General features: G+C 36.8%; 1 protein-coding gene across 1 annotated transcript in view; it reads right to left on the bottom strand.

Annotated features, from left to right (window-relative positions):
- Positions 1–25,997, bottom strand: part of atp2c1 (ATPase secretory pathway Ca2+ transporting 1) — a 42,454-nt gene that overhangs the window by 12,030 nt on the left and 4,427 nt on the right. Inside the window, exons 2-16 of the mRNA XM_067448154.1 lie at positions 20,892–20,996; positions 16,724–16,840; positions 9,229–9,318; positions 9,102–9,137; positions 8,918–8,979; positions 7,152–7,260; positions 6,547–6,702; positions 4,756–4,824; positions 4,584–4,659; positions 4,361–4,427; positions 4,124–4,248; positions 2,891–2,988; positions 1,736–1,831; positions 1,560–1,649; positions 608–712 (exon numbers count right to left, since the gene is read on the bottom strand). Coding sequence (XP_067304255.1) covers positions 608–712; positions 1,560–1,649; positions 1,736–1,831; positions 2,891–2,988; positions 4,124–4,248; positions 4,361–4,427; positions 4,584–4,659; positions 4,756–4,824; positions 6,547–6,702; positions 7,152–7,260; positions 8,918–8,979; positions 9,102–9,137; positions 9,229–9,318; positions 16,724–16,840; positions 20,892–20,996 — 1,401 coding nt within the window. The remainder of the gene's footprint in view (positions 1–607; positions 713–1,559; positions 1,650–1,735; positions 1,832–2,890; positions 2,989–4,123; positions 4,249–4,360; positions 4,428–4,583; positions 4,660–4,755; positions 4,825–6,546; positions 6,703–7,151; positions 7,261–8,917; positions 8,980–9,101; positions 9,138–9,228; positions 9,319–16,723; positions 16,841–20,891; positions 20,997–25,997) is intronic.

Here is a 25,997-nt window from a genome sequence, read left to right as displayed (position 1 = left end):
AGTTATAAAATTAAATTGAAAGATGGCCTTTAAGTACAGACAAAGTCCCTTTAAAGCAAGCAATTTCACTCAGCTGCCATCTTTCAAACGCCTACCGGGCAGCTATTTCCATCATGCAAGTACAGCTCCTATCTCTTTGAACTAGGAATCAGATTCTCCAAAGCTATTCACCAAACTTATGATTAAATTTCATATTTGAAACCAACAGTGAAATTTGACAACATCCGTCTCATAAATGTTGTTTCTTAAGCTCAAACGGCACAAAAAAAAAGCATATTTTTCAGGCTAGACCAGCCAATGCAGTCCCAAGCGCATGTCTCAGAATAGCAACTAAAGCATCTAACGGCAGCTGTAGCGACGGCTTTCAGTGATGACTTAACCAGTCGTCAATTGGCTCTTTTATATAGAATGCAAGACTTATTCTTTTTGGCGGACTGAGTGCACAGATTTGGGGTTTTTTTTACAGTGTAAGTCAATAGGATCTGCAAAGTGAATGTGAATTTCAATGTGCACTATTGTGACATTGCCAAGGAATATTCAGTTTCAATTACCTTGCATCATCAACTTCAAGTTTACAATGTGCTTAATGCCATGTGGCACAGCTTACCTGCTGGGTGCGATGGACGACACGGACTGCCATCCACTTCTGCTCTGAAGAGAAGGGAATCTCTTCCAACCGCACAAACTCCTGCTGCAGTCCCTCCAAGCCCATCTATAAACAACAGAAAATAAATGGGTATGTGGTTACATACTCTGCTCACTTGAATCTTTAAAAGAAGATATCGAAAAACCAATCTAATCTGAAATCTAATCCGTTCTGCTTCCATGAAAAACTCAACTAGAACAGAGTGAATACATACAAAATCAGAATATGAAAGAAAGGCAAGGTCAGATCATGCGAGACAAAGTCTTTGTTGCCCATGAGGAAAAGTAAGGATGCCTTTACAAAAAGACTGTCTGAACAAAAATAAAAAATAAAAAGCACTGTAGTGCCAAATACAGCAAGTGACAAGTCTGGAACTCTTTCACATGGACTCTTGTGCAGTTCTTAAAGTTAAGGGCCTGACACAGAACAACCTAACATTGTGGCTATGATTTTGCGAGAACCACCCACATTTTCTTCACAAAACGTAAAAATCTAGTTCTTTTTATCCCTGGATTGAACTGACATTTCTCTCAGTTTAAACCCCATGTAAATGTCCCTGTGGTGAAAACAATGTTATTAATGTACCAGACGTTAACACAATCGGGACCCTCAAGGGAGATGCTGTTGCCACAGTAACCTGTTCTATGGGGTGTGAAAGCGTGTCTGCTCATCTTAATTAGCATGAGTGAGAAGAACCAATTCAAATACTTTGTTTGCGAAAATAAGGTGACACGAGGTTACAGACAGTACCACGCAGGCATTATTCCCTCAGGCTGCCTCGTGTTTAAACAGGTGGGAACAGCCAACAGCACATCCAACCAACATTGTTTGAGTTTAGTTAAGGTAGAGTTGAATGTGGTATAGAAAAGAACAATAATTATCAGCAAATCACGCATGAAGGGACATACTGTACCTTCATAGCCAGTGCAATGAGGGCTCCTTCAGTAGGGCGGCCCATTAGGGTGTTGCTCCTGATCACGGCATCATTGCACACACAGCCAGCCTACAGGAATTCAGACACCAAATGTAAAGTCACACTATAGTATCCAAACAGCTCTGCTTTTAACAATTTTCTCTTCTTAACTTCACCTCCACGATCTTGCTGATGGAGGTGTTGGAAAAACCATGCACTAACTCTCCATCCAGCAATACCTCGCCAGAATTGTTGTACCCGACACCGGAGACCTGTAAAAGAAGCTCAATCAGGTCAACATCATCTTAACACCTTAAAGTCAAGATGAAACAGCATTCACAATCTATTTAACTTAAGTAGCATGGCATTTTCGGAAACATGAAACATTCTTTACAAGGAAGTTTTCAAACTTTAGCATACACACAAATACACTGCCACACAACAAGCAAACACAGACGATAGATGACTTTTAGCAGTGCTCTGTTTGAAACCCAAAGGGATGCGAAATAAAAAAGCATGATGTAATAGACCTGGGAGAAGCGACCTAGTAAGTTTAAAAAGTGAGACACTCAATCTACTCCTGAGCTGACTGCTTTGAAGATTTATTAGAGCACGCCGATGGCACGGCAATGAATTCAGGACTCTACACTGATGCCATCGGGCATCTGAGACACTGCGTCTGTTCCTGGGAGAGAAAACCAAAGGCTTCTCTTCAGATCCACAGGGCTGATGAAACACTGCAGTTATTAACACTTAAGATTGTATATTTCTAATTTGGTAATGGATTTAGCAATGCAGAAGGCACAATAATTCAATGTTCTCTGTCCCGTTCAAAGTTTGGAGTTGGCGAGATTTTTAAAGAAGTCTCTTATGCTCACCAAGGCTGCAATTATTTGATCAAAAATACAGCAAAAGCAGAAACATTGTAAATTTTATTTATATAAATATATATATATGTTAAAATATTTTAGAATGTCATTTATTCCTGTCATGGCAAAAATAAACAGAAATTTTAATCGACCTCTAGGGGTTAAACACTCATTCTAACTGATGTTCTCAAGACTTTACAAGTCATTCTTTCAAACTGAACTTATCCTTATGTAGCCAGCCAGCAAGAGTGTTTGATAGGATGATTTTGTCTGAATGAGAGCAAACCTCTGCATTTAGGTTCCAATGTGTGGTGGAAAATCTTCCTAAAATGGGAGATATAAGTAAGAACTAACTACCTATTAAAATGAAGTGCTCAACAAGTACATATGGCTTTAGTGTTTCGGTGTCCACTAATTTTTAGTCCAATAATTTTACCATCCTGAAAATTTCAAGGCTCTTACCTCAGCATGCTGTCCATCAGAGGTGAATAGATGAGTGACTGTCATCTCATTTTTAGTGAGAGTGCCTGTCTTATCTGAGCAGATCACATTACAGCAGCCTGGAGAGGAGAGGGAGGTTTCTCAGGTTAATACAGACAACAAAGATGTTCTGATTTCCATGAAACCAGTGACATTTGTCAAAAATGTTGCAAAAGACACCTACACAATGATATTTTCACATATTAAAACAAAAAAAACAAAAAAAAATTGTAGAGTGACAACTACGGTAAAATGTAATTGTATGGCCTCAAATGGTAACATTTTTTACAAATGGGAAATAGCTCATCTAATATTTAGAGATTAAAAATATTATAACTTTTATTTATATAAACAAATTCAATAAATATTATATACATAAATTGTGTTTTATAAAATGCAATTTAAACAGTGCGAGCCATGTATTGTTTTCTATATTCCTATCTACAGTATTCCTTGTTTTACATCTGCGATTAGTTCAGCTCAAACTTGCAGTCAAATATAGTTTGAGATAAACTCTTGCGCTAAACAATCCTGGTCCTGACTCTGTTCACAATATCACACAGCTTCAAGTGCTACTTGGCAAAAGTGTTGTTTCATAATTAGTAAAGAGCCATTAAGTTCATCACATGGTTTAAAATGCAAAAGCAAAGCAATAAACATTTCTTTAAAATGTTACTGACACCCACAAGAACATTTGGGTCTGATTTAATGTGTTTACGCCACAATAAATTAGTGCATGTTCAGTGTGAATGTGACTGTGGGCTGACTGATTCTCAAATGACTGATTATGCAAGGCCACAGAGGAGATAAACCACCAAAGTGACTTTTGTGTTCCCCTATAAGCTGGCCAACAGGAAGGAACTTCCTGACACAAGGTCTTTGTCTGAACATTAGATGAGATCCTTTGGTGATATAGAACATTTACAGCGTGTCCTTTTTTTCAATTGATCAGTGTTTTGTGAACATTCACAACCCTTCGCAGATAGCATGAAAAACAATGCTAAATAAATTAGATGGTATTTTGCTAAAAATTCCTTGTCACTTGATTAAGTCTAGCCAGATTCCAACACAGGTAAGGTTGCGAGTCATGCCCTCATACCCCACTATAAAGTGCTTTGAGAGAGAACCCATTAAAACTGTTCCAGTTCACCACATGATGACCAAATCTGGCTCATAAAACAAAACCACTGGTTTATGTCACAATGTACAACATACCCAGAGTCTCCACTATGGGCAATTTTTTAATGATCGCTCGTTTCTTCACCATCCTCATCACTCCCAGTGCCAAAGTCACCGTCACCACGATGGGGAGGCCTTCTGGGATAGCTGCCACAGCCAGGCTGAAGAGAAGAGCAATGATGCAACACTTAAAAGGCTGAAACATGCACTACACATCAAGTCACATGCCTCTTGGGAACATCCGTCTCCGTGCTGGACTAATTAAAGACATACCTGACGCCTATGGTGAACATGTCTAGAATGTATTTCCCCTGAAGCCATCCGACCATCATGATCACCCCTGAAAATGAAAAAATATATTAGTGCCAACACAGAGAGCGAAGGCAGGATATGACAGAACAGAAATTAGGGTTTGCATAATCAACGAGATGGTATGTATCACTAGCTCATGAAAGTGCAATGAATGTTAATTGGACAATCTTAACAAGATGTCTACCGATTATCCCAAAGGAATAAAGGGAGAGCTGTTTTCCCAGCAAATCCATGCTTTTCTGTAAAGGGGTTTTAGGAGCCTGTTTAAAAACAAAAAGAAAGAAAGAAAGCATTTAAAATATGAAGCAAAAGCTGTTTTTTTAGAAAATCTATCTCTCTGGTTTATGCTTGATTACCTCCTCTGCTTGCATCATCTTAAAAACTTCGCCAAATTCAGAATTTTCTCCAGTGCCTATGACAATGCCCTACAATTTAAAAGCAAAACAATTAGAAAATGTGTAAAAAGGATGATTCTATAATACACATTTTTAATAATGTGAGGAAATCTGAAGAATGGATAAATAAATAAACACTATTTAACATAATAATAATAAATAAACAATGATTCAATATTTTCAATTATTTTTATTCCACTAAAAAGAACAAAAAATAAATCAATTAAGTTAATACAAGAAATAAATGTTCAGGAAAACAATAACTGTGTGAATATCAAAACCCTTCACACAAATCAAATTCAGTGGTAACTATAAACAAAATTGTTAAAAAGGGGCCTTTTTTACATTTAGCAAATGGTTATAGTGTTATTAATGGTTATCATTTGTTTTTATGCTGACCAATGCTGCATTTATTTAATCAAAAAACACACTGATTTGTTACAAATTAAATTTGTTGTACATTTGAATATATTTTAAAAAGAAATGTATTCCTGTGATGGCAAAGCTGCATTTTCAGCATCACTACTCTAGTTTTCACTCTTCAGTGTCACATGATCCTTCAGAAATCATTCTAATATGATGATCTGGTGCGCAAGAAACTTTTCTTCTAATTATTATTAGTATCTATGTTAAAAATAGCTGTAATACAAACTTTTTTGTGAAAATTGTGATATTTTCTCCAAGATAATTTGATTAGAAAGTTCAATGAACAGCATTTATTAAATGTATTAAAGCATTTATTAAATATAATTTTTTCGAAACATTATAAATGTCTACACTGTCACTTTTGATCAATTTAATGCATCCTTGATAAATAAAAGTATTAATTTCTCTCTCTCTTTTTTATCTCACCAAAATTGTTCTGAAGATTGGAGTAATGATGCTGAAAAAAATTAGCTTTGCAATCACATTAATACATTAATTAAAACAGAAAATAATGATCTTAAATTGCAATAATATGTGTTACAATATTAAAGGGCTAGTTCACCCAAAAATGAAATTTATGTCATTAATGACTCACCCTAATGTCGTTCCACACCCGTAATCTACAGAACACAGTTTAAGATATTTTATATTTAGTCTGACAGCGTATCTAAGTGTAGGCACACATTTTGGTCCAAAAATAACAAAAACTATGACTTTATTCAGCATTGTCTTCTCTTCCGCGTTTAAAAAAAACAAACGCGGAAGAGAAGACAATGCTGAATAAAGTCGTAGTTTTTGTTATTTTTTTATTTTTTGGACCAAAATGTATTTTTGATGCTTCAAGAGATTCTAATTAACTAACTGATGTCACATATGGACTACTTTGATTATGTTTTTATTACCTTTCTGGACATGGACAGGTTAGTGTGCATACACTTAGATACGCTGTCAGACTAAATATAAAATATCTAAAACTGTGTTCTGAAGATGAACGGAGGTTTTACGGGTGTGGAACGACATTAGGGTGAGTCATTCATGACGTCAATTTCATTTTTGGGTGAACTAACCCTTTAACATGTGGTCTGATGCATCAAACAGGAAATGCAAATATTTAACAGTACCTTAGCCTTCCCAAAGTGCACTAGCAAAATTTTACCTTATTGAAACATTTACTTGTTCAAAATACAATTATACTTAAGAAAAACAAAAACAAACATGCGAGCAGTGGGGGATACGTATCATTTTATGAATGAAAGCAGCTTGAATTATGAGTTCTCTGAGGACTGTGGGAGGTAAAAATCAGTTCAGGTCTTGGTGTAACTGTACCTTGGCCTTCCCACAGCGCACCAGCGTACCCATGAAGGCAATGTTACTGCGGGACGTAATATCGCCATTGGTGGCAGCCGGCTGAGGGGCATAGGTCTTGGTGCAGGGGGTGGTCTCTCCTGTCAAACTGGACTCATCAACTGTCAGATCCACCGCCTGCAGTGCAGAGAAGGGTCAGCTTCACTAACAGGCCATTAGAACATTGCTGCTATTTCAAGCACAAGCATTTCAACCGCTAACTGCCATTTGAATGAGCAATCCAGAAAACCTCAAAGCACATTGTTCTGGGTTGTGTTTGACTACAACAGTGTTACTGTAACAGTTTACATGTGGATCACTTTCCAATTAAGTCCAATTCTGGATAAGCCATAATTTAATAAATAATTTTGTTCAGTGAATAATCTGAATTGAGTGTTTCTAGAAACTGTAGTATTTGCTTAATCTGCTTATGGCAATAATGAAGATGATTGGCGCTTACATAATCAGAATATGACCAAATTATAATTCATAATAGAATACTGTTCTGCATGTACAGTCCCTATGTGCATAAAAAGACACATGGAAGAGAAGAAAGAGACAAGGACATATATATATTCATTACACACCTCGAAAAGACGCAAGTCAGCTGGGACTCTCTCGCCGACTGATAGACAGACTGTGTCTCCAGGTACAAGCTCTCGTGCTAGAAGATGCTCCAGACGTCCTTCTCGAACACTGGAGTACAGGGAGAGATGAGATAAGTTGAAAAGAGAAATAGAGAGGGCTTCAGAGGGATCGTGTGTTGAACGGTTTGAAATTAGGCCAGTGAAGTCATGTGGACAGCCCTTGAGATTTGTGCCCTGAGGGCTAGATGGAGGTCAAACACTTTTTTGAAATATACTTCCAACAGTCTCAGCAACAATAAAAAAACAATTCTAGCAAATTGTTGCTAGAATCATTTAAGAGTGACTATTATGATCCGTCTAGGTTTAAACTGTAATAAATAAATGAAAATATGACTCCCTCACCCAGTCAGACCAAAAAATAAATACATAAACAAATAAATCAAACAAAATAGACAGACAGACAGACAGACAGACAGATAGACAGACAGACAGATAGACAGACAGATAGACAGACAGACAGACAGACAGACAGACAGACAGACAGACAGACAGACAGACAGACAGACAGACAGACAGACAGATAGACAGATAGACAGATAGACAGATAGACAGATAGATAGATAGATAGATAGATAGATAGATAGATAGATAGATAGATAGATAGATAGATAGATAGATAGATAGATAGAAGGAGGGTAACACATTGTGGTGTACTGAGTGGTGTTCTACAGGTGTTTGAGGACAGGGCTCAAGACCATGGCACAACCCGGTTTTGAAGTGCAAATATGAGACTGTGTGTTTGAAGTGGAAATTACACCTCCCATTCTCTCTCCATATGTTGTCTGAAAGGCCGTCTTTTATGCATTTGGTGGGTGTAAAGCTCTGGAAATTCACCTAAGACATCCAGACCTCACACCCACAGATATCCCTCAAATTTATTCAATCATCTTTAGTAAGAAAGAGAGAGAGAGCGAGAGAGAGCGAGAAAACCTACACAAGATGTTTAAGATTTATTTTAATACGAACTGAGAATTTCAGTAGTTTTGTGTGACTAATGTACACATTTACTAATCAGCATCAAAAGTAAAAGTCTTTTGTTCCAGAAATTATTAAAATGGAACATTCACTACCATTCAAATGTTTGGGACCAGCAAACTTCTTAGTTAAAGAAATGAATACTCTTATTCATTGAAGATGCATTAAATTGACCAAACGTTACAGTAAAGATTTAACAATGGAAAATGTGTGTGTGTGTATATTATAATATATATATATATATATATATATATATATATATATATATATATATATATATATATATATATATATATAAAAAATGCTGTTTAACTTTCTATTCATAGGATCCCAAAAAGTGTGCCACTGCTTCCCCAAAAAGCAGAACAACTGTTTTCAACAATAAAAAATAATAAATAATAAAAATAAATGTTTTTGAGCTCCAAATCAACATATTAGAATGATTTCTGAAGGATCGTGTGGCACTTATGATTGGAGTAATGGCTGTTGAATATTCTAAATTTTACATAGTTTAACTGTATTTTTGAGCAAATAAATGCAGCTTTGGTGAGATTAAGAGACTGCAAAAACATAAAAAAATGAACAGTAGTGTAAATATTAGAAAGTAGGATTGATTTTGTGTCATTTATTATTTTATTTCTAAAGCTGGATCCCATTCTAATAGCCACAGATTTTGACATATAATTGATTAAAGATGGTGTTGTGGAAGGTAAAGAACTTTATTTGCTCACCAATGACATTCTGGAGGCACAAGTTTCCCTAGTTCTTCCAGGGATTTTTCTGAGCGGTATTCCTGAAATGAAGCAAAACAAAGTATCTCTAAAGTATTTATTTACATACATATATAGGTCTATAGCTTCAGGTGATTGAAAATGTGTCAAGTGAGATAACGTCATCAGTGTATTTTGGATTCACCTGTACAAAGGCAACTGTAACAACGATAATAATGGCCTGCAAAAAAATGATACAAGCGTGTTAATGAACTGATCCAGTACTACAATGAAATCAAAACTCTGATAGAGAGGAGAGAGCAGGAACTTACCACTGTGATACTGACGGCATCGTCAAACTGCCTCATCAACACACTGATGACAGCGGATGCCAGCAGCAACAGGATGAGTGGGTCTTTAAACTGAAGAAACGAAAGAAATAGAGGAGAATTCAGAAAAATAAACTGCATAGGGCACAATGCTTCTCAGAATTCATTGTATCCCACATCTCAAGGTGAAGGTCTGTGTTTATCTGCCTCAGGGCTTGAAGTAGAATAATCAATGTTAGCTTTACATGACAGCAACAATTATCGATCTCTGTCATACAGTCTGCTTTTTCAGATACCACAGATACATACACATCTTTACAGACAGCAAGAAACCAAAGCCCAAAACGATTTGCAAAATAGTTGGGTATTTCTATTCATTGACATAAAAAAATTTCAGTGACTCAGATCAAAACACTAATTTAAGTATTACTATTGTTAAGTATGTATTATTTGTGTAAATAAATTAATCATTTGTGATTTTTAAATGTTAAATCTCTTTAAATTTGATTTTGAATCCCAGATTTAAAATAGTGATAGTGGAAATAATGGAAAATAGTGAAAGATTTATATCTCCACCCTTTGTTCATATATTATTCAAAATCAGTTTGGCATATTGCTTAGTTGTGCTTGGAGTCGATTGTTTTATTTGTGATAACGCAATGAAACATGTCATACAAAGAAATTATGGACACAAGCTAAAAAAAGGGAGAACCAACAAAACAATAACTGCTTGTGTTTTAGACAATGTATGCTCTCTCCAATAAGCTTTTTCCTATGTATTTAAAAAAACATTTAAAAATGTAAATCAAAACCTGTTGCTGTACTTTACCTTTTTTCCATAAATAATTTTGTCAGATAAATACCTTAAAGGGATAGTTCACTCAAAAATTTAATTTCTGTCATTAATTACTACCGTTCCAAACCTGTACGAACTTTGTTCATCTTCAAAACACAAATTGAGATATTTTTGATTAAAGGGGGGTGAAATGCTGTTTCATGCATACTGAGCTTTTTACACTGTTAAAGACTTGGATTCCCATCCTAAACATAGACAAAGTTTCAAAAACTAATGTTGGACGTTTGATGGAGTATTTCTGTGTTAAAAATACTCCTTCCGGTTTCTCACAAGTTTCGGAGAGTTTTTTTTGAGTCTGGGTCGGCTTGACGTCGATAGAGCGGAAGGTCCTTGTATGGGCTGTACGGGCTCTTCTCCCGGTAGGTTGCGCAGAAATGCAAGCCCATAAACACTCTCAGGTGCAGATCCAGTCGTCGTTATAGTCCGCGCCGCGCTCCACTTTATTCCTATAGGTGACATCAAGCGACTTCAACGCTTCAGCGAAGCATTCCGGGAAGGCAGCGCTGCATTTGAACCGATTTGAACGCAGAAATGACGGGAAGCTTCAAAACATCGTTTCAGTAGAGTCGCAAAGTGGATCTCCACGGTCACTGCTGTCACAGGACTTCACCAAATCATACCAAAGAAGTGTGTTTTTGACAGAGCAGTCCCAGCGATAAAGGTTCGGTCCTGTTTTGGAAGCAGCCGGTGAGTAAAACTGCTTCAAATGTCTATGCTGTTGGCTATCGTCGCGTGAGTAAACATCAGTAAACGATACGATCGCGTGCTTCGTCATTCAAATGCGCTAACGGACATTGTTGTTCTATGTATAACGTTACACTAGTCTGACGTGCAAAACCGTTTTGCTTGCTACTGTTAAGGTTTAGTCGCATACAATAGTCCATAAACCGAATCATGTCCTCATAAACTGCGAGTAAACACACAAATGTTGACAGGCCACTAAATACAGTATGTACCACAGAGACAGACGGTCCTGATGTTGCTGTTTCTCCTGTTCAATTTATTTCTGCCTCCGAATGATTCTGGATCATATAGTGTATCTATTAGCTGAGACAGATAGCCATGGGTTTCTCCATGCTTGAGGATGTCACCGCTTTGCACGCTCGTCATACTTTAGCTCCACCCACACGATACGCCTCCAGGCGCTCGGTTTTTTCCAGAAAGACTCGGTACAGCCCATATTTCTTTTATAAATATAATAAAACAAAAGGCTTTTCAGAGATATGAAGGATGCAATACTACTATATAGGTACTCAAGATTGACATGAGATTGACTGAAACAGTGTTTCACCCCCCCTTTAAATCTGAGAGCTTTCTGACCCCACATAGACAGCAACACAATGACCACTTTTAAGGCCCAGAAAGGTAGTAAAGACATTATTAAAATAAACCTTGTGACTCCAGTGGTTCAACCTTGATTTTCTGAAGTGACGAATACTTTTATTCAAGAATACCCCAAAAAACAATGACTTTATTCAACAATGTCTTCTCTTCCCTGTCACTCTCTTACGCTATTCACGTTGTTGGGCTATTCACAGTGTAGCGCTTCCGGGTTTTACGGCAGAACAACAGCTTACTATTGGCTGAGCACCACATGCATGTGTTGTGGTGTTTACATGAATCGCGTAGGAAAGTGACATAAAAGAGAGAAAAAAATTCTGTATTTTTGTTAGTTTTTTTTGCAACACAAAAAGTATTCTCGTCACTTCATAACATTAAGGTTGAAACACTGGAGTCATATGAACTATTTTATTTGATGTCTTTACTACCTTTATGGACCTTGAAAGTGTTCATTAAACTACTGTCTATGGAGGGGTCAGAGATCTCGGATTTCTTTAAAAATATCTTCATTTGTGTTGCGAAGATGAGTGAAGGTCTTACGGGTTGGAAAGTACATGAGGGTGAGTAATTAAAGGGGGGGTGAAACACTCAGTTTCAGTCAGTGTCATGTCAATCTTGAGTACCTATAGAGTAGCATTGCATCCTGCATATCTCCGAAAAGTCTTTATTTTTTTAATAATTATATAAGAAAGATGCGCTGTTCCGAGTCTTTCCGAAAAAAGCCGAGCGGGTGGGGGCGTGTCGTGTGAGCGGAGCTAAATAATGACGTGTGCTCGCTGCTGCTATGTTGAGTCGAGTGCGTCGTAAAGCTGTGTCATCCCTAACAGCGGGAAAAAAACTTTATTCAAAATAAAAATATGGCTTTTAATCAGATACAGCCATACATCTATGATCCGGAATCAGACCCAGAGGCTGCAGTTGAACAGGAGCAGCAGCAAAAACGACTAGAGCAGGACGTCTCTATGTGGTACAAGTTATACACTAACTATATAATATGCTTAGCGGCTTGTGTTATTTACATATTTATACTTGAATTATATCGTCGTATTTTTGTCTTTGAAGGTGTACATGTGGGAAGTGCAGTTGTGCACGTGTGTTTGTGTGTTTACGCGTGGTTTGTGTAGACAGTAAGCGGACTAAAAAAACACAGACATTTGAAGCAGTCTTACTCACCGCCTGCGGTTCTAACGTTGGGACTGCTCCATCATTCAGCATTAGGCGATTGGGAAAATCCAGCGTCGAGCTGGGCCTTGTTTATGAAACAGTCGGCACCGAAATGCAGTGAACAGATATAAACATTCGCGCAACTCAGTTGCTGATCCGGAAAAGCAAATTACATCCACTGTTGCCTTAACGCGGGGTTTTTGGGGAATCTGTGCAGGACTGTCTTGGTCTGGCAACCAAAAACGCACTTTTTTGGTGACATTGTTATGTGCACATCACCTGTCCAGCATCCTACAAGCCAGCGCTTTGATGGGCGTAGCCTGTTACTTTCGCTCTCTCCCTCTCTCTCTCTCACGCGCTTCCGGTAGAATTGTCCGTAAGGCCCATACAAGGAAATTCCGCCCCCATTAACGTCAAAGGGGACGCATGATCTCAAAAAACTTGCCGAAATTATGACTAACCGGAAGTAGTATTTTTGACAAAGAAATACTCCCATCAAACGTCCACCTTAACTTTTGAAACTTTGTCTATGTTTAGTATGGGATTCCAAGTCTTTAACAGTGTAAAAAGATCAGTATGCATGAAACAGCATTTCACCCCCCCCTTTAATGACAGAAATAAAAATTTTGATTGAACTAACCCTTTAACCACGTTTAAGGTTTTGCTCTTCTGTCACATTTAAAATATTTTTCTTTCATTTTTACTGCTTAAACAAACGTATAGGGTTATTAATGAAAAAGCATATCCTCTCCAGACATCAGTTTTAGCCACTACTGTACAATTATGTGGAAACTTTATTGTTTAAATAGATTTTTACTTTATTTGTATTCAATTTACTGAGCAAATACATATTAAGATATGTATTTAAGTAGCTTTTCTAAACATGCCTTTAAAACAAACATTACTGGTGTGCATCTTGAGACAAAACAATGGCACTGATATATTTCAAGATATTTCAATGCCGGTTACTTTCAGCTCAAACATCCATTGGGACTATAAACTTAAGCCAGGTCTGTGAAACCAGAGGTAAATGTTTAAATTACCACTAATGCAATGCTTAAAGTGAAATGACACTGCTTAGACAGGAAATGTATTTTAAAAAACCCAAGGTCAACTAATAACCAACAGCACCAGAAATGACTAATGACACGCTGGTAAAGTTTTAGAAAGTGAAGATTAAAAGGATGGGAGTGTGGGTTACTTTCTTTGATTGGCCACATACAGAGACTGCAGCTTTAATCTACGGCAGGATCTGACACCCGCGGATCATCGCTTCTGCATAACCGGCAATTAACAGCCCCACACAAGATGAGCTCATCATTTCTTTTGAACGAGCAATACAGCAGCCTTTTTAAATCCAAACCATGGCCACACAGTGACAGGCAGGTTACACATAGGAAGGCAAAACAAACAGGGTTTGACTTTGCCGTCTGTTGAAAGTCCTTTGACGTTCTCTCACGTCTACTGTGACAGATCAGGATTTACGGCGTGGTTGTGCGCTTAGGGCTGGTGGCACTGTGATAAAAATACGGCTGAGAATTTGAATAATTCTGGAGGAAAAAGAAAGAAGAATGGGAGATTATTTTAAAGCAGTACTGGTGGTCGCGCCTGACTGAAGAAAAAAAAAAACCTGTCTGATACGTTCTGGTCTGTGAAGCATGGGGTGGGAAAAGAGGAGGGTGCCTGGAAGAGAGAGAGAAAGCAGAGGAAAACAAAACAGAAAAGAGAGAGACAGAGGGAGTTCGGCACATCCGCAGCAAGAAGCGAATGTGAAGTGACAGATTAAAGGCACGGCAGCTTGTTGCTCTTAAAGCGACTCTGAGACGCAGTGATACCTCAGACAGCCTTGTTCAAAGACTCTTTTACTCACCCCCCAAAAAATAAGCCTTTTCTACTCTGAACAACAAAGCTAAGACAAAGGTGAAACTGGGAACTGAGCTTTGGCGTCTTCAGAAAATTAGTGTAATCACAGGTGTTAAATAAGACGCCTTTGTATGTGTAGAGCAAAAAGATTAGCAGTAATGAGAAATAAAGGCTGATCTATCTTCATGTGGTAATTATCAGCATGAACCACATGTCGCACTTGACAGTCGTGACATGACATATTTGTGCTACAAGTTTTCCTCTTGTTATGATTTCCAGTTTACACATGCTTTGCAATTTAAGAGAAATGGGGATTATAAAATATCACACTCTGCTGAGGAAACCAAAAAAGATGAAGGCGACAAAGTGTGCCACCTCTGAAGGAGGCCCAGGTGGCTGTGGGAAAAAATACAATTCCTCCCAGTTATAATGCTATATTTAACCAATCAGCACAAACCACCTGACCAGGGTGGACTGAAATCTTTTTACAGAGGACAGCGACCTGTCATCTTTATATTGGAAGAAAGAACTGGATGAACTGGGTCGTTTTATGGCTTTAAGGCATATTCACAATAGTGTTATTTTTTGTTGCAAGACTTTAAATAGAAATAATGCTCATGGACCCCTTCAAACTGGGTGCGAAGATTCACAGTGACATTTTTATTACACTTTGTACGTCAACTTTTCTTCGATGTCTAAAGAAAACTCACCGACCAATACGGATGGGAAAAAACATATTTTTTATGATTCTGTGTCTATAACCCTGCAGCAAAGGAAGTGATTCTACAGTTTACAAGTTTTCAGTCTGAACTCAACAAGACAACATATACTGCAAAATAATGCTAAGAAAACACTTCTTTGTACGGAGTTGACCTCGAAGGTTGCTTGACATAAAATTATAGTTTTGTTGTCTGATTCACAAGCAAAAGATTCTCATTCACTAGTTTTTTTCTTTCTTTCAGAAAACAAAAACACATTGGGGAATAACGAAATACAGGTAACTTAGTTATGCATTTAAAATATTAAATTTAAGTAACAGCTGCATTAACATGGGTGGTAATCAAATTACAGTTATATTCAAAAGGTATTTTAGTGTAAAATTAATTAATGTAATTTTTTACATTAACTATAGTGGGCAATTCATGTGAACCTCAATTGGTGATTCTCAGACTCTGACAGTCTGCAAAAGCATCCTAAGATACATTTTTGCTCATAAGCTTCATACCCATTGCAGAACATGCTCAATTTTAATAATTTTAGCAAAATAAGAGGGATCTGGGATCATAATAATTGCATGTTCAAAATTATATTTTGCCACATTCAAAAATGTACACCCTTGAAACTGACTGTTTTCATGTTTGGCGTCAAGTAAATTGTTTAGGTAATTGCAACTTTTGAATTTCACAATTCTGACTTTTTTTCTGAGAATCGCGACTTTAATAAAACAATTTGAAAGGAAATTGTGTCTCTTATCTCACAGTTCTGACTATAACAAATCTCTTAATTCTGAGGGAAAAAAAGTAAATTGTTGCGAACTGTAACTGCCCACCCCTCTCTTTCGAAGCACATAGAGAAGCTACGGTGGCCGACACAGGACAAAAATGACATCTGAGACAGCAGAGAGTAGCTAGTGCTCTGTAGAGCAGTTTGTCCATTTAGAGCTACTGTAGAAACATGACGGTGCAAAACGTCAATTTTACTGTAAGGGGACCCGCTGTGTATGTAGATAGAAATGGCTCATTCCAAGGTAATAAAACATAACACTTCATTGTTTTAGATCTTCATACACCACTGAAAACATTTATGTATATTATGTTGCATTTCTTTCAAGAGATCCTCATAAATATTATACAATGCACACTAAAAGCATGTATTTTGTAATCTGTCATGACTCGTGAAATACATTTTAAAAGTAACCTTCCCAACACTGAGCATGACCATTGTAGTTGGATTCACAAAATACTTTTTTAAAACTATTTATTCATTCTTTCATAATTTATTTTATTTTATTGCTTCTAATTTATTTAATTATTTATGATTATTCATCATCCATTTTAATACTGAATATTTACTTGAATAATTATTAAGTAATGCAGTATTAAGATAATATTTATATTGAAATCTAACTTAAAAGGACTGTGTTATTGTTTTAGTTGCAGTATAAAAATTCACTAGTATTGCCAGCACCTGAAATCTGGTATTATATTAGCAAGTTAATGATCAAGGGGTTTTTTTTGTTTTGTTGCTTTAGTGAATTGTTTTTAGGCACCCAACCTGAGAGATATATTTTTTCCAGAGTGGTTCATCTTCGCTGATGTCAAACTCATTCCATCCATGGTAGACGCGGCGCCGTGCAACCTCCTCTTGGGTGAGACCGAACTGCAGGTCAGCCTGACAGAGGGAGAGAGGGAGGGAATTAAGACAGAAAAATGCAGCCTTCCCAAAATAACACTCATCAGATGTGTAACCATGACAACTGACATTAACCACTAACAAATAAGAATGCTGGAGCCATGGAAACAACTAATAATGCCAGTGTCCTGGAACTTGAGCTTTAGTAAGTCTACTGTTAGACAGCAGTCACCACAATGCATTTCTGCTCCCTGCGTGGAAAAAGACCTTGAGAACAGAGCACTACATCGTGAACACAAGAGAACATAAAAGCTATATCGCTGCACCTAAAGACCTGCTGTCTGAGCAATAGTAGGAATGGGGGGTCAAAATGGTGCTGAGATCAACCAAATCTAACAGCTTTGTATCGATTTACAACCAACTTTTTTGTTGGCACACAAATGAAAAACATCTTCTGTTTTATTTTCTATTGTAATAGTATTCAAGGCTGAAGAGCTTCCTAGAGATTGAATGTTGTTGATGACAGTAGATGACTAAAGGTCTTCAGAGAGCAGATGGCCATGTCAGTGTGGTGATGGACATGGCACTACAAGCTCCATCATCCACGCTGAGACTGCAAGAGCATCCCAGCACTCTCTAATCTTCCTGGCGTGATTCATTAAGGGACACTGTGTGATATCTGCAGGGATGGGCTTTGAATTCCTCAGTGTCAAGGCATGCAAGGCAGTCTGTGCTTTTGGTGAATGTTTGACTGCTTAAAGAAATTCAATTGGACTTCCGCTGCTGCCGTTTCTATAGGCTGTTGCTAAACATGCAAAGTTTAAAGATTTAAACAAGTAGAACACGATCAAATATTAACATCCTGTCTTGTTCCTGCAACATAATTCCTGTCAAACAATCAGTCCTATCCCTTGCCCTGGCAATAAAATCAGATGGGAATCATGTTTGATGGGAGTGCTGATCCAAGAACAACAAAGGATATTGACTCGTTTGAAGTCATCACTCAATATTTTTCCTAGAAGTCCTTCCTAGAAGTTCCTTTGTCAAACACCTTATTCTGATTGCTCAATTGTGGCATTCTGCTGGCAAATATTTATTTATTAGTATAATAACTGCTTCGTATTGGTATCCTGAATTTCCTGTCCAAGTAATTGTAGTAATTTTAAATAAGTAATTTTGCAATAATGATGGACTATATTTTCAATATTATTTTGTGACAAACATTTACTTTTTAAATTTGAAGGGTCTAGAAAGAGTTGATTATGTGTTTTACTAGGGCTGGGTATTGGCACAAATTTCATGATTCGATCGGATTTCAATTTCGATTCACAAGCTTAAGATTTGACTCAAATTTTAATAAAATTAAATTCAATATTGATTTATTGAGGTAAATATCAGGTATAGTACATGGCAAATTTACTCAAGAAAAAAAAACATTTAAATATCTCATAATTATCTGATTTGTACAGGCTACCTATATTTTTTAGTTAATTTCAACTAATACGTTTTTAAAATCTTCTTTAACATTAGTTAATGCACTGTGAACTAACAAGAACAAACCATGAACCATGATTTTCCAAACCATGAATTTGGAAAATCTGTTGGCGAGTGAAAATCGGGGTTAAAATTGTGCAGTGTGAACTCGGCACAGGTGACATAGGTAAGCTGAACTGAATTTTTTACCATTACATCTGATGTTCATTAATGTTTATTTCACTCTGTTACTAGTAGTAAATCAGAAGAGATGATCAGTTCATGTGCGAACTGCACTGCTGCTTCGCTTAATCGGAGCAATCGCTTGGTCAACCACATTAAAGAGTACCAAAGCAGTACCCTAAAAATCTAGACGCACTCTAGCGGCAGCAAATCTAATCTGCCTCAAGTGTTGTCTAGCAACTGTCAATACGCTTCTGAGCTGAAAAAAAAAAAAACTCTGGTCAGGCCAATCACATCGCGTATAGAGTCGGTGGGCGGGGCTTAACATAATGACGGCCGAGTTGCGCTTGCGTGCTTCTAGTAAACACAGAAACTGGCGAACGGCGGTCTTTCGAATCAGCTTTGACCGCAACTCTGGAAGACTTGGAGTTAAGCTTTTCTCTGAGAAAAGAACGGCACCGAAGTCATTCTTAAAAAGGGAATATGTGTTTGGAGTTTTGCCGACCGGATACGGCGAAAGTTTAATCTTCACATGTTTACTAGTTTCAACTAGCTCCGCTTCACGTTGCTCTGGTTTGTTGAGGCGCTATCCAATTACGTGCAGAGGGAGTTTGAAAGACAACCGTTTATCCCGCCCCTCGGATTGAGCCCTGTCAATGGTGAGTTTCCAGACCAAACATCTTGATGTGGGTCTGGCTTGTCAGGCTACAAATGCAGTATTTACTGCTTTCATTTTAATATTAAAATTAACAAAACAAAGTTTATTTTTATTTTTTTATTATTCTTAAACATGGTGTTCTTATTTCTTATGTATATGTTATCACAATTTTATTTAATTTCTATGTAAAGCACATTGGGTATGAAATGTGCTATATAAATAAACTTGTTTTGCCTTGCCTTATTCCAGTTTATTGGATGGGAGGTGCACTACAAAGTTCTGTTCTGTTCATTCCTTAATTTACTAAACTGCAATGCATCTCTCCTTGTTATAAACAAGGCTAATGTTTTTATTGTGCACTGTCCCTGTCTCAAATAAAAGTAATAATAATAATAAACTGACTAGATTAAAATATTGATTATTGGGATTTTACAATCGATACGGTCGAATGCAACTTATGTGTGAGTGAGTGAGTGAGTGAGTGAGTGAGTGAGTAAGAGACACGCAAGAGGCGGAGGGAGAACTAGGAAATCCAGCTAAACGAATATGCGTGCGTCTTTTAAATAGCGTAAAAATTTATGAATGACGAAGCAATATGTGGCGGCCGGTGTTGATTCTGTGGCGGTCCGCCACAAATTAGTCTATGTGTGGGAAACACTGACATGTGTGACTAGTGGGAAAACACAGAACCCATTTTGAATTTTAGTAATTGATTATAAAAAAAAAATTAAAAAAAATAAGTTAATTATAAATTAAATAGTTAATTTGTTTTGTTATTTTTTAGTTAAGTTATTAAGTTGAATAATAAAAAAAATAGTTATTTTAACATTTCTTTAATCTCCCACATATGGCAGTTAATAAAAAATATATATAATAATTTATCCTTTTTTTCCCCGTCTTGTTTTACCAACCAAAAGTTACAACTGTCATCAAGAATGACGCATGCTGGGAAAAATCTGGAATGACATGGCTAAAACGTTCGTAGTTAATTATTCAGTTTATACAACAGTTACCACATGTACATGTCTTTCAAGTTTTAATCTCATCTCACACTCTTGTGTCTAGAACTACTTCCTTGTGCATCTGCAATTGCATAGAAATAGACCACAACACACAGTCCAAGACACCATTAAAGGGATAATTCACCCAGAAATTAAAATTCTGTCATTTACTCACCCTAAAGTTTTTTGTTTCTTTCTTCTGCTGAACACAAAAGAAGACATTTTAAAGAATGTTTGTTATAAAGCAGATAGAGCAACCATTGCCTACCATAGTAGGGAAAAATACCATGGTAGTCAATGGCTGCTCTATCTGCTTTGTTACAAACATTCTTCATAATATCTTAATTTGTGTTCCAAAGATGAACAAAGGTCTTCCAGGTTTGGAACGACATGAGGGTAATTAACGACAGAATTTTCATTTTTGGGTGAACTAACCCTTTAATAGCTCAAAACAACATGGCATGGAAGAGATGTGCAACTATAACAGGGTCAACAAACCTTTTTTTTAAGAGTCTTATTCATAATAAACAACCTTGAATGAGTCGAATCAAAACTAAGAATTCAACAATTCTGCAGCACAATTATATTTGCTCTGATGATTATATGATTAAATAAATGTTGTATGAATAGCATAACTGCAGCGAGTTGCTTTTTTCTATTAGGGCTGTCAGTTAAGTAAATATCTAATTCCAAATCATTCAATCATTTTTTAACAGATTACAACATTTAGTCCCTCTTAGATTAGATTAGATAAAATAATGTGCCATGAAGATACCTGCAGTGCACAGGCAGCCTCGTTCACAGGTAGTTCACTGGCTTTTTTTGAAGTCAGTACTGGAACCATGGTCTCATTTTCACAGTGGGGTTGATACTCGGCAAGCTGGGGGAAAAAAATAATTTTATTTTAAACAGATTAAAACACAACATCAACAGAGGAGGATGTTAGTATCTAAAATTGATAACCCATGTGATCTCACAGAGAAAATATTTAAAAAGGCTCAAACTTTGGAGGTAATCCAAAGCATTATCAAAGCTAATGCCATCATAAACTAATCTCTCCTCAAAAAACGTGAGTGCATTGTACAAAAGGATTACAGGCCCAGAAGAAATTTTGACCCCTTCAGTGCTGCACATGGAAACAATAAACAAATCTAGGCAAAACGCACTGACCCGACCAACCAGTCACGTCTTTAAAAAAAGCATCTGCTGCTTTCACAAACTGCATAGACTTTCAGCTACAAAAAAGCACCATTAAAAAGCAAGCCACAGCCGCAGTCTGACTGGAGGAAGATCGTCCGACAGCAATAATGGAGCCCAACAGATGGATTGGAGCGCATTAGGGAAGAGAATGACATTAAAATCTAGATGGCCATGAACATCAGGTTCAGCCTCACAAAGACCACTAGATGAACATCCTTGCAATATCCTTCCTACCCTATTTACTTTGTTGCATATTGATCTGGTACACTAACCAGAAACCTGCCACTCAAACTCACAACAAACATACAAACGATGATGCATTGCAAACAACAAACAGATGTAAACCATCAAGGCTAAATATAGTCCATTTTTTTCAAATATTCTGATGAAAACACGAGCAATGCTTGCCTATGCAAAAACGTTTAGGATCAGTATGTTCTTTTATTATTAATACTTTTAAATATTCAAATATATGCACCATTGGTGCGCAGAAGAGACTCCTTTCAAAAACATTCAAAAAATTCTTACCAACCCCAAAATGGTTGTGAATGATAGTGTATATCTATGGCATTTGTGGATTGCTTGAAAACAACACGCTTAACTATATGAGCTTTAGTAATTTTAATAGTGGCCAGGGTCAAACTACATTCTTGTTCTCTAATGTTTTATATTTTTAGGTAGTTTTAAATAACCTGTGACCAATGATTTACGTTTACTAGAAGTTAAGTTAATGAAATGTAGATATATTCTTGGGTCATTTGAAACTACCCAAGGTTAAATGTTTAGAGACTCTGTACAAGAGTGCTATGCTTTAAACAAACTAGGTTACAATGGAAAGAACAAAACAACCCAGATGGATGTTTAAATTTTTAGGCACAAAATGCAAATCTAAACAAAATCATGTAGTGACTAGATTTCAGGACAGGACTGCAAAACAGACAAGACAGACAATATGCTCAGAGCGCATTCTAAACCGTCTCTGAGAATGAACTTTTCCCTTGGATGGATGTCATTGTAAGTCGCTTTGGATAAAAACATCTGCTAAATGAATAAATGTAAATGTCATTGGCAGGCATCATTCAGAGCGATGCCCTTCTAAAGGGCGACAGAGCGAAGACAGACAGACAAGAGATCTTAGAAAGAAGAAGAGAAATAGAAAATCAGGGCTACCTTTTATAGTCCGTATCACATTAGGCATCAGATCCAGCAAGAATCTTATACCGTCTTATACATCAGCTTAGCATGTTGAAGTGTTACATATCATTCTTTCTGCACTTTCACTCGGCAGGTCCAGCGTTAAGATAAAAGTGTCTTACTGAAGATCTAGTGAGTCTGAGCCTGAGCGGATTCCCATAATTAAGAGTGGCAACAGCTTAAACCTGCATGAACCAATCCCTCGTTCTCCCCTCTGAACAGACTCTTTATAGTAATGAATAAATGCTATCTGAGCTATACGGGTGAATTTTCAAAATGATGGTACTAGGGCTGTCATGATTCATCGATTAAATGAGTAGTTCATTTTAAAAGAATCCTTGATTGCAATTTGCCCGTGTCGATATACGTGCAAAATGCAGACTTTCAAAGATATATTAAAACCATTTAAAATCATAACATAGAAGTGCAACTGTGCACAATTTCACCAGATTTGTACATAATTTATACACCTAAGCCAAAACTGGAAAATACCTAAATATGCAACTGACTGATGTTGATCATCATGATTTCAAAATAGAAGTTTAAACCCTCACCGAGTTTTGCATCCAGGGTGGGAAATTAGCACCCGCCACCAGCCAATGGCGGGTACTTTTTCAAAGTGGCGGGTGACTTTGCTGCGTATACCAGCCACAGTGGAGGGTTAATTGTAAACCATATTTTTTACTGTTTACTACTTAAAACATTCATTGTAACAGATTGGACAGCTTTTGTGAAAGAGTGATGTTGCTAGTAACAATAATGCACCTTTGTCAAGTAACTCATTTCATGATTCTGACAGTTTCTACTATTGAAATGACTGGGGGAAAAGGGTCCCAACCAACCCCGAATTCATCCCATTACTATGATAATGCACTTTCTTTTATAAATTTGAATTCTGGAAAAAGTGGATGGTAAAAAATATAAGTGGCTGGTAAAATTGGGCACCAGCCACTGTGGCTAGTAAGCAAAAAAGTTAATTTCCCACCCTGTTTGCATGTTTTGGTGTTCAACACGTTTCCCATGTTTTTGTTCAAGAAATTACAGTGGCTGTAGCATTATAACATGGCCAAATATAAAAGATTAAATTGACATTTGAAATAAATGTTGTTTGGTCAATATTAAACAAGTTTGATCATGCCATATGTGAAACAACAACAATCACCAGGCCATTGGCAACCTCTGCTCTGCTCTTGGTAGATTGTGTTGGTCATTATGGAAATTATCTGGCTGCGTCTGTGTTTTTTAACTTGCTCGTCATCTCGTCAGTAGATCACAAGCAGAACTTTCCACTCCTGTCTGTGCTTTTATGGAAATGTGCTCTCACACTAATAAGCCCCGTTTAGTCAAAAAGTATTTAAAGCATTGATCATATGATTACTTGCATTTGAAAATTATTATTGCCTCATTGTAATTATACCCATGTATTATTGTATTCTAATTACCACAAATACTGGTATAAAATGCATCCCTACTCAGAAACACCCTGACATTAGGGCTGAAAGGATTCCTCGAGTAACTCAAATTCAAAAAATAGTTTGCGTCAAAGCTTTGTTTAGACATTTTTTGTGTAAGGGTCGGAGAATGCACAGAATGCGGTTAAATCCGTGGGTCGCTAAAGTAATAAAAACTAAAAACTGCGGGTGGATGAGGAATAAATCATTAATGTGCTGATTTGAATAAAGACACAGTAAAACAACGAATGAGTCTTTGACTTTCGTTATCAGCTCATTTCAAGATCAAAGGCCGCAATGCGAGAGAGACTGGCATCATTACTGGTCATACAATTTAGCCGCGCTATTTTTAAATGAAGACAACTGTGTGTTGAGCTTCAGGATGCGACGCTGAACAATTCATTTTTTTAAAGCAACCTACATCAGTGTACGATAGCATCACGTTTAACTGAGAATTTTAATAATTTTAATGTGACGATCAGGTGCAGATCAAACTCAGAAAAAAAACGTGTGTGATGGTTTTGATGGATGTAGTATTTGCATTTTGAATATAATATGGCAATTGAATGCACTAAATTGGTTTAGTTTTCACATATAGTAATGCATGCAATCAGCAATTAAACTTAAAAAGCTTGCTTTAAGATACCCGTCTTGTTTTACCTTGTATTTTTAGTATTGCTTTTCGATAAAGAAAAAGTACTTCTTATTTGACTACTCGATTAACCTATGGAATAATTGGTTGAATACTCATTACAAAATAAAACTACTAAAATAATTGATAGCTGCCTCTCTACACTCGATCATAGTTTGTCGTCACTGGTGTTTGTCAACATTACTTTTGGTAAAGCAGTTTGATTTATAATTTATTTCTAAATCAAGTAAATTAATAATGTTTATGCATTTTACATGTAGAAAAAATATCTATACAAATAAATAAAGAGTGTTTATTTGTTTATTATCTATTCTGTTTTGTCATTTGTACTGCAGGCGAGAAAAATGCAAATGAGATGGTTGCTTGCGAATGTATAGTTTCAGAAATTGTGGACTACTTTTCTGGTACATTTTGTCCATCCACTTTCTTTGTATGAAAAACAAATCCTCTGAAATTCCACTCCTCTTGTGTTTCGAAAAAATAATAAAGAAAATAACAAGTTTGGAACAACCTTTAACATTTTTAGAGATCTAATAATAGCTCAACAATATCTCAGTGTCCTCTAACATCAGGAATATGACGTGGCTCTATTATTATTAAGATGCGCTATTTGACTGACAGTTTCTCTCTACAATTACATCATGTTTTAATAGTAAAACTCTAAATCAGTTACTAACAAGTGTGATATCAAAAGCAAGATAAGCCATTTATCTTCTCACTCAGCTGGTGACACAAATTGAAAATAAATAAATAAATAAACCAAGCTTTAATTGTTTTTGCGTCTCCCGGGCCCCCTATATGGGTCTCAATTACAAACTGTGCCTAGTTCTCCCTCTGACAGAATTGGGACAAGCGCAGGTTCAAGGCCATGCAGACACAGAACAAACTGCTCTCTCAGCGTTCTCCATTAGATGATCGAGACTGATCGTCTGCAGTCCGCTGTGAGGCACAAGGTCACGTTCACTCTTGCAGAGCCTCCATGGAGTTGAAACCGCACTCTCTCCAATCAACCTCTCTTGACCTTTTAAACAGTTCTAGGGTAGAAGCTTACGTATGTGGTATGAAAAGAATCTGTTCAGAAATGCATAGTCCGCAAATAAGTTCGGAAAAATGCAGTTCACTAAAAACTCTAATAAAAGCCTCTAAAAAAACATTTTTTCATCCTTCAGCTGACAAGTTAAGCTTAACACAATGCTCCTAAACAAACCAGAATACAAATATGCACAACATTTTTCTTTGAATGGTCACACCTCTATTCCGATTTTCATCTTAGTCTATGGAAATTCTTGGAATTTTGATAGTCAAAAGTTGAGGGGAGGGGATATAATCTGAGTTCTTTTGTTTGTGAAAAAGGGATTGTACATGTATTTATGATAGATAGATA

Source organism: Pseudorasbora parva, chromosome 7, assembly GCF_024679245.1.
Source record: "Pseudorasbora parva isolate DD20220531a chromosome 7, ASM2467924v1, whole genome shotgun sequence".
NCBI lineage: Eukaryota > Metazoa > Chordata > Actinopteri > Cypriniformes > Gobionidae > Pseudorasbora > Pseudorasbora parva.
The sequence above is the reverse complement of the archived record's forward strand: the minus strand, read 5'-3'. Positions and strand labels throughout refer to the sequence as shown.